The sequence below is a fragment of the Trachemys scripta genome, chromosome 21 (assembly GCF_013100865.1).
Source record: "Trachemys scripta elegans isolate TJP31775 chromosome 21, CAS_Tse_1.0, whole genome shotgun sequence".
NCBI lineage: Eukaryota > Metazoa > Chordata > Testudines > Emydidae > Trachemys > Trachemys scripta.
This window is the reverse complement of record NC_048318.1, coordinates 5,153,511-5,169,114: the sequence shown is the minus strand read 5'-3', so window position 1 is coordinate 5,169,114 and position 15,604 is coordinate 5,153,511. Positions and strand designations below refer to the sequence as shown.

Here is a 15,604-nt window from a genome sequence, read left to right as displayed (position 1 = left end):
TACCTGGCTCTTATATGGGACTTTTCATCGGTAGATCTCAAAATGCCCCATATCATTATGCCCATTTTACAGCCGAGAACACCAAAGCAAACAGAGGTGAAGTGACTTGCTCAAGCCTACCCATGAGATCAGTGAGTGAGCCAGAGACAGAACCCAAGTCTCCTAAAGCCTAGGCCAGTGCTCTAGCCACTAGGCCATGGTGCCTACACTTCAGGTGAATGTTTTCTACAAGGCACCTATTCTATGGGTGTCATCCTGGCCCCATTGAAGTCAATGGGAGTTTTACCATTGACTTCAGCAGGGCCAGGTTTTCACCCTATCTGTTTTATATTTAATGATTAAGGCCCTGATCTTCCAAACACTTAAGCATGTTCTTAACTTTAAGCACGTGAGCAGCCCCATTGACCACAGTGCAACTACTCGTGAATAAAATTAAACCTCTGCGTATGTGATTGCACCATTGACATCGAATTGCCTGATCCAAAGCAATCAGAAATCTTCCCACTGACTTCAGCTGGTTTTGGATCAGGCTCTTAAGAGACTTTACTCAACCCCCTGTTGGTTTTTTATGTCCGAAAACAAGTTATTTCCCCAATGACATCAGTGCGCAGGAAGCTTTAGAGACAAATACCAGGAGACAGGGTCCCTGCCCCAAAATAAATGGCAGATGATGATGAAATGTTGCGGCGTGAGTTCAACATCCTATGAACTGTTTATCTCTGTTCAATTGAAACTAGGAACATAGGCCTGGTTGGAAAGCTCCCCCCCAGGAAAAACACCCTCTCAGGTCAATGGGAGCTTTGCCTGAGTAAACCCACCATTGCAGCTAATTTGATGCAGTTCTGTGTTGACCAATTCCATTCCATACAAATACTAACAGTTTAGGCCTCAAACCTAATTCAGTAGGCTTCAGCTATTCCATAGGCTGTGGCAGCAGGATCACTTCTTACAATGAAAGGCAAACTTGCCAGAATACCTTTCTATGGGATGACAAAGTGGGTTCACCTCTTCCTGCCTACTGGCGTGCTAAAGATTAAGTTAGTTGACTCGACTGCCGGGTATAGACTGCACGCACATTTACAGGAGTAGTCATTTGAGTTTTTGCTCTGATGGTATTTGCGTCTCTTTTAAGGTCACTTCCAACTAAGTTTCTAGCATTCTAAGCTCTGATCCAGACCCCACTGAATATAATGAACAACATTTACCAGTAGCAGTGCTCATGAAAACACAGAATTTTAAGTGCGCTTTGTAGAATATTCACTGAACATGGAATTCTGAATATTTCCAACACAAGTTTTTGCTTAAAAACCCGACCCTGAGATTTACACTCATCCCACTAGGAAACAGAAACAATGCCACACGTCACACCACAAAATGGGAGTTTTGAATACTCCCAACCAAGCGTTCGCAAAACAAGCTACAAGCTAGGGATTACATGCAGAAATTATTCAGAGAATCATTTAAAATAATGGCTTATGCACATGAAAATCACAATCTGCTCATGGACTTTTAACAAAGAGAAAAGGAGGCAAAATTAATATAATACATTTTTCATTACCAACAATTCACCCAGCTCTAGTTAACACCCTCTTGTATTCCATGAGTCTGGGAGACAAGAGTCTTGTGTTTTAGATTTTCCTTAAGTGCTGTGGCATGCAGGGTTTGCCTTAAACGTGTAACCCAGATGTCTTGGGCTTGGTTTATTTACATTCTTGGGAACTGTTGTGGAAAAAAAAAAGTATATGATGTCAAATATAATCTAGTGCTCAATGGCACTATAAAAGGACAAGAATCTGCCACCTTTTCCTTGGAATTTGCTTTGGGATTGGTGTAAATAGAAATAGAGGCAATAACAACTCATCACAATACAAGCTAAGACCCACACTTTGCTTTCTCCAATTTAACGATCAGACACATATTTGGAGGGCAAGAATTGGTAATATGTGGCATTAGCCACTGTCTGGTGTTACCAGGTGAATCTATGTACCTGCTAAATAACCTGGGTAGGTTGTATAGGAAAACCATCAGGAACAATCTGAAGCAAGCACCAATATTATACACCACTATCTGGTCCAGCAATCTATTTACCTCAACAATTGAAAGAGACGCTTATTATTCAGTTAATTCCATTTTGCTTTGTCTTTAAACTCATTTTGACGAAAGGTAGCACTTTCCATATCTAGGCAATCATTTTTTGTACATGGAGTTCAGTGGTTTGCACAGCAGAGAGGTAAAGGCATTTTAAAATGAAATTTAGTTTTGGTTGAAGATTAGATAGTAGCCAGGAAAGCAGAAAATTGGAAACCAATATAAGAAACCATTATGGTAAACTATTGCTAGAACATCATCACTATCACATCGCTTAACATCTAGCATCTATACTGTAATTCAGGACACCTCAGGATAATATTGGTTATAATATAAAAAGAAGAGGCCACCATAATATGTTATTGGTCACTGATAGATATACAGAGCTCAAAAGACGAATCTAAGTGTAAGTGTGATCATTTAGGATTAAACCAACTCCGACTAAAGTCCATGGCAGTTTTTCCATTAACTTCAATGAGTGCTGGATCAGGCTCTTAAACAGATATAAATGATCTTGAATGTTCGAGGATTGTAATTTTTGACATTACCTGTTTAAAGATGCTGTCATGTCTTACCTTGACGTAAGACGAAGTGTCTGGTACTGTCTGAAACATCCTTATATGTTTAATAGCTATTTTAAAAGGTCCTAAAATTGACCTGAAAATAAGGGGGGAAAAAAAGTAAAAATGAAGACCAGCAAACAAACAATAGTTTTGTTTTGAAAATTAAAACCAGTAATAAACATTTCAAATGTTATGATCAAGTATTTGAATGTTTCTTTTTTTAAAAGAAGGTAAATAGGAAAACTTCTACCAAAACAAGGAAGTATAAACTAATAACCAAGATTGAATATCTGCCTTTTAACTGCAGGCTTTACAGAAAAGAACCCTGTCCAGTTTTGACTTGGGGGAGGGAGAGTTTGACGTTTGATTAAGTGAATTTCTTAATCAGCAATTAAAAGCTAGCAGAAATACCCATGTTTTCATGTTGAGACTAGTTAACCCTATTGACTTGAACCTAGGGGTTTCTCTTGGTTACATGAATGTAATGCAGTTGTATTTCTTTACTCATTAGAACCACTGTGGGTCATTAACGCGCCAATGTAAAGAAACCTTTCCCACAAATCATAGTTTTGCCAAACGCTTTATTGCAAAACAATAATGATAATTTTAAAAATAGCGAACGAAAATATAATCCTAAAGGGCAACAAAACTGTACAGGATTGTCAATTGCAATTCTCCCATTTGGGATGGTGCTGTAACATTGTCAAATTTAGCTGTACTTCAGAACTTGTACCAAAGCAGACTATGTCTCTCTCTCTCTCTCTCTGAAGTCTCAGGTTTGTAACACAATGATCTCATCACGAACAGTTTTTCTAAGGTCAGGACTGCACAATTCAGAGATTAACAATGGAAGGATGGTGAAATGTGATGGCTGGAGAAAGTCGAGTTTCCATTCAAGAGAACAGCAACAAACTTCAGTGATCAAATGAAATTTGCAATCAAATTAAAATCTCTCTCCACACATCCATACACGCTTTCCCTAGATTAGAGGAAACTCTTTATTCCCCCCGAGCAGTGCTATAAAATGCCCACCAACTGTAATAAATCCATCGTTAAAAGAAGCAAAAAAAAAAAAAAACAAAAAAAAACAAAACAAAACACCTCTAAAAAACCCTTTACTTCCCACTCGCATTGTTGCTATTATGACGCTCGGATTTTCCCGAGGAAAATTTATCAGAGGCAGATTTTTCTTCAGAATTTGGATTCAAAAACCATCAAGATCAAGGTTATATGGCAACATTCAAAGTTTGCAAGAATAGTTTTGCTACAAATAGCTAATAAATCCCTTTGTGGGGCTGTTGAGCTGGAGGGTTATAACTTTGTAGTTTATTGTAGGTGTGTTTACTCGCCCAACTGCGCTGTGCAGAACGCATACGAGAAATTATGCCACCCAACTGAAACGTAATTGGGTTTTTGCTCCACGATCTGTTTAGCTACAATGCTACCCGCCAGTGAATGCCCCCCTAAATGCACCTCCAGCCCACAGTTAGCACCCCACGGTAATGAGCTAGTCACGCAGCGCCCAGCGGTTCATTCACCGATCCGCGTTTGCAATGCCAGGAGAACACCTCTATACCCGCACAGCCTTCGCGGTTGAACTGCTCGAAAACATCTGTTGATTAAAAAAAAAAAAAAAAATCCCAACCTGGCAAATAAATTGTCCTGTATCTGCACGTCCCCCCCCCCCCTTTTATTGATTTTTAAAGCATTTGTTGCGTGGCCAGCTGGCAGAGAAGGGCAACTGATTATAGAATCGACAATGTGTTTCTGATAAGCACAATTTATTTTTCTCTCCTTCCTCCCTAACACGCTCCAGTTTCTTTTGCTTCTGAACTTGCAACAAGGGGGGCGGGAAGAGGGAGATCCTCCAACCCTCTTATGAGTTGAGGGGACAAGGTAATGTTCCTTGGGCATTAAATTTGCTGGGGTCAGGGATTCATCATACTCAATTTCCCTCCCCCCCTTTTATCCCTCCCGCTGAATCAGCCCCCTCATTTGCTCCCCGTGCATAATTAGGCATGTTTCAAATCAATAAACACATCTGCATATTCAGATTCAACCTTAAAAGGCAACTCTGGATTATTCCCCAATAGATTATTCCCCAGTAGAGGTCTAGATGACCTCTTGAGGTCCCTTCCAACCCTGATATTCTATGATTCACCCTGCCAGCAGCATCCACAATCTAAAAGGGTCTTTTGTGTTAACTGCTCTTGTTTGTTTCCAAAGGACTCACCTTTTATACCCTTTCCCCTCAACCCGTGGGAGAGCAGTTTGTAAAGATCCAGGTTGAGACCAAAAATAAAATCCCTACCAGGTCTGTACTGTAACCCCGCTGCGGCTGTGTGGCAAAGGAGAGATTAAACCTGCTGGGATCCCAAGCAGCACTGAAGTTAAATTTCCCTAGTACATCCAGACAGTCTGCATATCCTCAGGGGGCTTCTGTAATGCGCTCCGCTCGAGCCAGCGCTTTTCTTCTTCTCTCTCCTATCCCCAGCCCCCTCCCCGCCGCAACTTGCCATTTGATTTCCGTTTTCCCCTTATCAATATTTCAGCTGCTGCCTCTGGTTAATCATCCTAATGTGACATCCTCGCCTCTGTCACAGCCCCCCCCCCTCATCCTCCCAAAGACTCTCCCTTGTCCTGCCAGCAACTTTAAGGAACTTAAAAAAAAAAAAAAATCCTCGTTTTTAAAAGGAAAATATTGCTGAGGAGTCAAGCCAAAAAGGAACGCTGAGTGGAGCTCAAGGACTACATTAAGCCCCCTTTTTAACCAAGGAAGTTTCAAATATCCGTTTTTAAATAATCGTGCCTTGGTTTTAAATAAATAAACAAACAAACGGAGCCTACCTTGCAAAGCGGGTCACCTATTTCCCACTGACACGGGTCTGAAAATATGACAAAACAAATTCTCTCTCTCTCTCTCTCTCACACACACACACACACGGAAAGGGGACTTGAAAGAGCTGTTCCCCGCACAGGATCAAGAATGTGAACACTTTGATTCTCTTTGCCAGTCAAAACCTCCACGATTTTCTTAGCTAGCTATTTACTAAAAACAGTCTCTCAACCAGCAAAACAAACAAACAAACAAAAAAACAGGGAGGAAAAAATAGATCTTCTCTGAACTCTACAGAGCCAAATGTATCGGCTGCTGTAATGGTATGAAATCAGTGGAGTTGCACCAGTAGATCATTTGCTCTGATCTGAGGTAGGAACACATATGAAGTTCAGTGAGACAGACACGCTTTTTAATGTAACCCTTCTCGGGGTTACCAAAAGTATTTGGAAAATGCCCTTCCCCACTCGGCTCCGTTTCTCCCTTTCCCAGCTTTACCCCAAATTCCAACATATTGAAACATTTTTCTCCTTAATAAGAGGAACATATAAAGTGAAGGGGTGAAAGGGCAGCCCGAGGAGCTGTGCCCGTAGCTCCGAGTACAATTTACTTTGGCAGACGAGGCGTTTAGCATTCCTGACAATTCCTAAGGAAAACAACCCCGCAGACTCGTATCAAGGGACGGGGCACCTAGCAAGAGTCACTTTTTAATATAGAAATTCTTTGGATTTGTTATTAAGAGCCAGTTTCCTATGCAAGGTAAATGTCGTGGGTTTCAAGAGGAAGATCTCAAAAGATAACTGTGCTGGGAGGAATATGAAAGAGGTGACAGAAACTCCTTCCCAAACTGTTCAGGAGAAAAGAACCTCTTTCTGGTTTTAAACTCCAATGCTCGGATTTAAAAAAAAAGGCATCGGTATTTCAATTCTGTTAAACGGATTTATAAAATCTTGGGCAACAGAATTTAAGATGAAGATGTTATTCAATGTCCTGATGATTGTGTGTGCAGACATCTTTCTCTCTCACACACATACACTAATAAATAAAGAAACAAGAAAAGTAGTGATTCATTCAGACCGCATTTCAAAGCCATTTTTTTACACAAATGTTGTTACTGCGTTTTCAACACATGTTTGACACAAAACACACATACTGAAGAGAAAACCCACGGGGCTAATATTTCTCTTCCTAGGATTATTATTTTTTTGGCTAAGAAATTATCTAAATATAGCTGAACCTTCGATTTTCCTTTCCCAGGTTTTTCTTTTCAGCAAATGTGTCCAAATCCTCAACCCTATCCGAATGCAGACTCGAACCTGTCTAATATACACCCAATAAGGAGCAGTGAAATAATTTTAATGGCTAGAGCTAACAAAGGGTCAGGCTGCAAAGGAATTGGGGGATTGGGGAGAGATTCCCTAATATAGAGAGCTGTTCGTTAGTCCCTGTAATCAAACCCCACAGTGAGTCCAGATACCCATGTGGCTAGTTGAAGTCGTCTTGGGAGCTTTACTAGTCCAGATGAAAATTGCTGGGAAATGGGAAACAGCTGCAGCCTCAGAAACAAAAAGAAAATTCACCCCTAAGCAGAGAAAGTTACAGAAGTTTTGTTTACACAAATAGCTTCAACACAGGCATGTCATTTCAACTTCTCATCCACAAACTGTAGGTGACTTGTACGTAAACAACATTTCAACATTCATCACAGGCAGCGAGCTCTTAAAGATGCCTATGAAATCTCCATCTCTATTTTACACACACACACACACACACACACACACACACACACACACACACACACACACACACACACACACACACNCACACACACACACACACACACACACACACACACACACACACACACACACACACACACACCCTCTCTCTTTCAGACTGCCTTGGTGGAGATTGTTGCTGACTGTGTCCAACGTATTAAAAACAAGGTCCTAGCAACACAAGCAACAACTGAAAATTCACAAATACATTTTATTAAAACAAAACAAAAACCAAAAAACCGGACAAATGTTTGATTCTGATAACCCTGCTGGACAGTTGCTAGACCGAACGGTAGAAAAGCTCAGAGTCCTGCAAAATGGGCTCTTTTCATGTTTTCTATTTATTAGCTACGTTAAGAGAAAACAGACTCGCTAGTCCCAAATGTAGGAAGAGTATTAAAAGAGGCATGTGTATAGTCCAGCAATTACAGCTGAACTTGATTAAAAACGTCATGAGGGCTGCAAAGGCAGGAGTTACCTGATACACCAACCCTGGGGTTGCTTTAGGATGAATTATAACACAATTCATTTTATTTTAATAGGTCACTATAAGATTAACTGTTTAAGGATGGAGCTGGTGCTATAAAAGGTTACATCAAACCTGAAATAAGCAAGCCCTGCGTTCTCGATTTTAGAAGTAACCGTTTATTGGGTTTTAAAATTCCTCAACATGTTAATTAAAAATAACGGGGAAATATGGAAAGTGAAAAGGTGCCCAGTACTGGCCAAGTAACCCCCCTCCCTCCCACACCCCTTCAGTTCTTTGGTTTCTTTTCCTAAGAGGAAAACACGATCACTTTTAACAGGACATCATCCTTTCTACACCTAAGAAGAAAACCAATTCTCATGATTTTCAAGGTCTGAGTTCTAATCTTCAAGGCACTTAATGAACAGCCTAGGGTCAGGATACCTAAAAGATCATCCAAAAGCTCCAGGATGACTGACAGCTCCTTTCCAGTGGCAAAATAGAATTGTCCACCACAAGGGTAAAGTTTGTCTGATCAGGAGAGAGAGCTTTCTTGGGGGCCAGTCCAAAACTAAAGTGAACTCCTGCAGGAACTAAGCACAATCCCACCTTCCACTGCAAAGTATACTCCTGAGACCTTGTTTTCCTAGTACAAGCAGAGCACAATGTAACTATCACTGATATATTAAAAAAAAAATCTCACACAATTTCCCCCTAGGGGGAGCAAGGGAGAAAGGATGAACCTCATGGGACAGATGTTGGGACTGGTTGCTCAATGTCACTTCTGGAAGATTCTTGGATACTATAATGGGGAGATTTGGGGGGCAAAGACTGTCTTTTTGTTCTGGATTTGCATAGCACAATGGAGTCTTGGTCCATAATTACAGCTCCTAAGTGCTACCTGCAATAAATAATAAAATGACAGTAACAAGAAGCAGAGCTGGTCAAAACTCACGATTTCCATTATGCGGAAATTTCATTTCTTTTTCTTGTTTCAACTGGTCTCCCAAGATAGGTGGCTGAAAAAATATTTCCCTCACAATATTAATTATTTGTATTTTATATTATTATTTAAGAAAAAAATAATTAGTTATGCAGTTGAAATTTCCTACATCCCCCAGATGCAGAATGGATCTGTTGGAGGGGGAAAGAAGGGTGGGGGGTGGGGGAAGGAAGCAAATAGGAATCCTTGCCTGTTTCTTGGGTTTAAGGTATTTAACTGAAGAGCAGAGCTTCTCAGATTATTCTTCCTGAATAATATTTGTTGTGAAGCTAGTCTCTCTTTTATCTATTCATGAATCATTCATAAAACCATCCTGATTTCCTTCCTTTGTCTTCATTCTTTGCAGAATAGTTTGCAGGAATGATTTATAGGTGGTAGAATATTGTCTTTCTGTTCATGAAGGCCAGTCATCAAGCATGGCATGGGACTTGTCACTTAAAAATAAATAATAAATAATACTATTTAGTTCTTTTGTATTATTAATTATGTATATAACAGTACCTCCCAGAGGTCACAGTCAAGATGAGGGCTAGGCATTGTATAAATGCCCTGAATAGTTTATCATCTAAATAGACAAGTGGATGAAAGGAAAACATAAGCACAGTAAGGTCAAGTGATTTTCCCCAAGGTCACATAGCAGGTCAGTAGCAGAGAAGGGAATAGAATCCACGTTACTTGACTTCCAGTCCATTGTGCGGTCTACTGAGTAACAGTAGATTACTATTGGAAATCGTGAGTTTTGACCAGCTCTGCTTCTTGTTACTGTCATTTTATTATTTATTGCCGGTAGCACTTAGGAGCTGTAATTATGGACCAAGACTCCATTGTGCTATGCAAATCCAGAACAAAAAGTCAGTCTTTGCCCCCCAAACACTAATTTATAGTGATTTTAATCAACGGGCCTTGAAGTATTTTACAATGGAAGGTCAATGTCAACACTCCTGATTTGTAGATGGGGAAACTGAGTCACACCACTCAGACTTAACCAAGCTCATACACTAGGTCAGCAGCAAAAGCAGGAGCAAAACCCAGGTCTCATGGCTCACTGTCTAGTACCCCAGACATAAGTGATTCCTAATACTTAAGCCACCTACAATTATTTTTGGATGAGCCCCAACACTTGAATGGTTGAATCTTTTAAACTAGAGTAGAAAAATGAAGAAACAGCTGATAATACAGTTGCTGGTATTTATTTTTCAGCTCTATAATCACTTGGAAACTTTTGGGATTCCAGCTCGCTTATCCCTTCTTTTCGGACGAGGACGTGATCCATGCATTCGTCACCGCCAGGCTAGATTATTGTAGTTCCTGGTGTCTGAAGTTCAATGTGGAGCTGATGCATAGGTTCCAGCTGGCACAGAATGCAGCGAACCATCTTCTCTATGGTTTGGGCTGCCTTGAGCACATCAGGCTTGTGTTCAAATCCCTTCACTGGCTCCCAGTCAGCTTTCAATGCCAGTTTAAGGCTTGTGTCCTAATTTTCAAGGCAATTCATGGTTTGAGCCCCAGCTCCACGAAAGACCTAGTTTGGATCTATGAACCCCCGTCAAAGCTGTGCTCCTCTTGGACAAGGCAGATCACTAAGCCCAGGACAAAGGGTGTCAGAGCTGGGGTAAAGCGTCCTTGGTCGAGGGGAACAAAACTCTAGAAGTAGTAAGGTGAAACTAGAGTCTGAGCATCTTCAGGAAATGCTGCAAAACCTTCAAAAAATCTTTCCATCATTAGAATGACACCCATTCTACCCAATAAAGGCCAACCAGCCACAGTCAATAAAGAAAGAGGAAATTAATACAATCTAAAAATCAAACCCCACCTGCAAGCAGAGTTTTTACTTTGAGACTGGAGAAGGGCCATGAAGCCCACTAGGAACACTGGCTATTGGTTTTTGTTTATTGATTTTGCATGGCAGGCGCTCAGGGTACTACAGCAATGCGTGGCAGTATAAAATCCTAACATAGATAGAACTGAGCCAGCTCCACTGAAGAGCAACATAAATAGATGAATGAATGAAAAATGAGGTGAATTAAAAAAAAAAAAAAACCAAACACCTGGCAAAGGCAGGAGTCTGACTTGCCTCCAAGAGGTTTGAGATGGACGTTTGTTTTCCATCCCGCATCTCCATGGAGAAGATTTCTTTTCAAATTAAATGAGCCATGAAATAAAAGGAAATTCAGAGCAATATTGTAAAAGAGTCCAATGTAGGGCTTTTCCTTTAAGAGTTGTTATAACCCAGGCCTTCTCTACGCACAAATGCTGAATGGCTTTAACTGGTACAAATCCCTCTAATGTGACTGCAGTTACATCAATATAAAGGTGATTTATGCTGGGATAGCTACTCCCATATGGGAAGGAGAAAATGCTACATCAGTATATATCTTTATACTGTTATAATTGCACACACACTAGGGGTTGTACTGGAATTAGTAGTTAGAATACGGGGCTCTCTTTAGACCAGAATAAAAGGTGGGGTTTTTTAGTGGTTTAGTAAACACATTTTTTTATCATCATCCTGGGATCACCTAGATGGCCTAACTAGGCCTGGGGCTGTACAAACAAAGAGTAGGAGACTGCCCCAGCCCGAATGAGCTTACAATCTTAATCAACGCAATACAAAATGCTAGCGCAGACGGTAGACAGACTCCGCAGCTTGCGCTGAAGGCAGTGAGTGCTCAGCACTTTTTGAAAATCCGGCTGCTCATTTAAGAGCCTAAATATGGATTTAGGCGACTAAGTCGGGGCTCCTAATTTTGAAAATCTTGGTCCTAAACTGTACAGATAGAAATATGTAAACTGACCAGCTGCCTTTCCCGCCACACGCACGAAACCTTGTTGTGGAATTACAAGTTAATCCCTGTTAAGTGCTCCTGTGTGTTGTGGGAACTGAAGTCGTGACACTGAGTCACACATCCTTGGGTATCAAGGGGGGGTCCGGTTGCTAACTCAACTTGTTGACTCTGCTCCAGTCACTAGCTCTATTTCCTGGACTTATCTTGCTTAGCAGATTTCCCATCCTCTCTCTCTCCTGCAACCCATAAACACTTGAAATCTCCTGTAAACCCAATCTAGGCTGGCAGCTTGCTGTGAATGCAGGCTGCAGCAGATAGCAGGAGATAAGGAGTAGGAGGTACATTGTCTTTTTTCAGCCTGTCCTGAGAATTCACTTTTCAATCTGAAATTGTTTGCACAAGGAAAAGGAAACGTGTGCTGGGGGGATCTGGAGGGGGAGGAGAAAAGAGGAAGAAGGTTGTTTCAGAGACCAAACTGGGATATATGAAAAGAAGAATTAATGGAGATTGATGGAGGAAGTTTGATGAAGGTCCCACTGCAACAAGCCCTTGTAAACTATGTGCTTCTGTTATCCTGTTATGTCCCTACACAGCTGATCAGTCTGAAAGAGGAGGTGGTGTTTTCATAGCTAAACCTCAGTGTGAACATCTTTCTAAGAAATTAGGAGACGAATTCTGCCCTGAATCACACTCCAAGGTACCCCACTGAAGTCAAGGAGGTGTAAGTCAAGGCAGGATCTCAGGCCTGATTTACAGTAGAAATGTTTTACTAGTATGCTATGCCAGTCAATGGTGTGATTTTTTTACTGATATAGTTATACTGGCATAAGCCTTAGAGTGGAGGCAGTTATACCAGTATAAAGCTGATTTCACTTCCTGAACAAGAATAAGCTACCCCGGTGGATCTGGGAGTTAGGCGCCTAAATACATTTGAAGATCTACACCTTTTATACCAGTATAACTGTGTCCACACTGGGGATAGGCGGTGGTGGGAGGTTGTTGCCACTCTAACTATGCTGGTACAGCTAAAGCAGCAAAACTTTTTAATGTAGACAAAGTAACTCTAAGAGCACAATTCTGCTCCTACTGAAGTCAATGGCAAAGTTCCCATTGATTTTCACAGGAGCAGGATCACACCCAAAGCAAAGACATACAAGAACAACCCCCAGAATGCTTCTCTCTGGACCGCGCAAATTTCCTTTGATCTTTGATGAACCAAGATATTTTGGAGATATACAGACTACTATGGATCTGATAACGACCCAGGGCATGAGGCAACTGTGGTCTAAAGCAATTGGAGATCTGTGGATGAAAAGTACTATGCATTTTTATCAATTAACCTCCTGATGCTATTGAAGTCAATAGAACTTTTGCTATTGACTTTGTTGTGAACAAGAGCTAGTCCCCAGTTTGCGCAATCAAGTTGATATTACAGAAATGCAACGTCTGGAGCATGTCCCTTGGTGGAAGTTGGATACCATGTAACATAATCAACATGGTAAAACTTTACGGTCCAATCTTTCTTTCCATGTACCTTCAAAACTCCAACTGGCTTTAATGGGAATGTACAGAAATGTCCATATTTTGTATAGCGTCTTTCATGCAAGCTGCAAGCAGTGCTTTTAGAGAGTGAATTAATCAAAAATAGCAGACTGGGAGAAACTTAGAGGCAGAAGCCAGGAAGAAAGGAGAGTCATTGGGGTGGAGAGCTATGGGAGGAGAAACAGCATGCATCTATGTGGGAACGAGGAGTTGAGCATGGGGAACACTTCTCTTATCATAATGTACAAGCAGTGCCTTGTTCTGGGAGGCGTTGCCTCATACATCAACATCAAAAGAACTTCTGGTTCTAGCTGACAAGATAGAGGCAGGATCGACCTGTGGCTGGGTTGCTAACCAAGCGGTCCCCAGAGCTAGGTTCAGTTCCCCTTCTTCAGGCGCTTCACTAACTTTGTAAATCTGTCCCTTTGTGGAAGGGGCTTTATTATAAAAGAGGGGAATATACACAAAGAATATTGTACCCCTTTAAGGGCCAAACACAGATACCACAGGGCTACCCTCAGCTGGAGTCCAAATAAAGACCTAGGGCCTAGTTATCCCCCTTTGTCATTATTTACATCTGTACAACACCAGAGATTCAGAAAGGCGACGCAAGGACCAGGCAGCAAAGAATCGGAGACGGTGACTCTTTAGGCAAAATCCCCAAGAGTTCTTATGATGTCAAGAGCAACTAGTGATGTTCTGAATGTGCTGAGCCCCCTCCCACCACCACCCCCGCAACAGTCAGGCCCCTTTAAGGTGTCTCTAGTTAGAATTCCAAAAATGGAGGCACCTAAAATCACTAGTCATTTGGGAAACCATAGGCCCGTGTTTTCTCATTCTGGAAGCTTTGGCTTGGAGAAATGGGCAGCCTGAGTGTGATTGGAGAGCGGTAAATGGAAGGGTTCAGTTGCCAGAGCATCACATCCAGCTGCCCAGGTGAGGCTCTGGAAAGCCCCCTATTCTGCAGCCCCCATGGTGGAGTGGTTTCAGCTCGCCCCCCTCTCCACAGCCCCATTTCCTGCCTCTCGCCGCCCCACTTTGATTTGAAGGACCCAGCCACCCGTGACCACCAGGGAAATAGAGGCCAAACAAGCACCCGCCCTCATTCGCTCTCCCCTCAGGCGGAGGAAAGAGGACCAAAGATAAGATCACTTCATTTAAGCCAAGGTCCATTTTTCACTGCTGTCCTTTCTGATCAACTCTCACTCCGCTGATCCCACTGGAGTAAAGGGGAAAATGGCGATTGACTTTGAGGGGGGCAGTGCAGGATAAAGGATCAATCTTCCTCATCATTACCATGGCCTCCCCTTCCTCACTCCAGAGACAATTAGTTAACCTATGGTATATGGGTTTGCAGAAGCTTTGGCTAGTCACTCATTGCTGTCTGATCTAACCTAATTTTGGGACTGCTCTGGCCCAAGAGGAAAACATTAACAGGAATCCATGTTTCAGGGTAGCAGCCGTGTTAGTCTGTATCCTCAAAAAGAACAGGAGTACTTGTGGCACCTTAGAGACTAACAAATTTATTAGAGCATAAGCTTTCGTGGGCTACAACCCACTTCTTAGGATGCATATAGAGTGAAACACTATGCATCCAAAGAAGTGGGTTGTAGCCCACGAAAGCTTATGCTCTAATAAATTTGTTAGTCTCTAAGGTGCCACAAGTACTCCTGTTCTTTTTAACAGGAATCCATGTGGCTTTGCCAGAAGGCAGAGATTTGTGACACAACGGGTTAAATTCACCCCTTGTTCACACCGCTGGGTGCAGGGACCGCAGTAGATCTAATCAGGTGTATTTCCATAAAATTCACCTACTGATCACCGAGTGGAAAGGAAAGCTGCCCCCAAGCCAACAGATGAACCCCAGAGGGAGTGGAAATACTGACTGCCAGGAACAGGGTGGCCAGATGTCCCATTTTTATAGGGACAGTCACGTTTTTGGGGACTTTTTCTTATATAGACGCCTATTACCCCCCACCCCCTATCCTGTTTTTTCACAGTTGCTATCTGGTCACCCTAGTCAGGAAATACTGACTGCCAGGGCAAATTCCATCTCCTCGCCTTGCTGGTGCAGGGAGGGGGAATTTGCTCAATAAGTGATATGCAGTGATTTTGATTCCCTCTGCTTTACATTTGCATTGTCTGCAGCATAAGTGCAAGGGAGCTGCATAGCAGGCCCGTTGAAATCTGGCTTTTGATTAGTGCTGGCAACATTTTTCCAGTGAATAATAAATTTGCAGAAAAATGCGTTTGGGGGGCACAGAAACTATTTGTGAATTTGGGTTGAATTCAGCGAATCGTTTCAGCTGGGGGGGAAAAATATGGATTTTTCCCCCCTGGAAAAGTTGAAACCGTTTTTGATCATTCCAAAAGCGAAGAATTTGCCTTTTCATTTTGAAATGCCATTTTGTTTTGAAATGTAGCTATATTTATAAAACAAACAAACAAACAAAAGGTGAGAAACACCCAGAATCAAACTGAACAAAAACCAAAAAAATGAAAACAATTGGTTACATTTCATTTTTGTTTTTGTTTTGTTGCA

General features: G+C 41.7%; 1 protein-coding gene across 3 annotated transcripts in view; it reads right to left on the bottom strand.

Annotated features, from left to right (window-relative positions):
- The window catches only part of FLI1 (Fli-1 proto-oncogene, ETS transcription factor), a 114,151-nt gene extending 109,012 nt beyond the window's left edge, over positions 1-5,139 (bottom strand). The window contains exons 1-2 of one of the 3 annotated variants that reach the window (XM_034754440.1): positions 4,885-5,139; positions 2,637-2,745 (exon numbers count right to left, since the gene is read on the bottom strand). In XM_034754440.1, coding sequence (XP_034610331.1) covers positions 2,637-2,702 — 66 coding nt within the window. In that variant the 5' untranslated portion in view covers positions 2,703-2,745; positions 4,885-5,139. Of the gene's footprint in view, positions 1-2,636; positions 2,746-4,189; positions 4,207-4,884 lie in introns of those variants that run through there. The other 2 variants (XM_034754441.1, XM_034754442.1) reach the window with 2 other exon arrangements.
- Between the last annotated feature and the right edge of the window lie 10,465 nt (positions 5,140-15,604).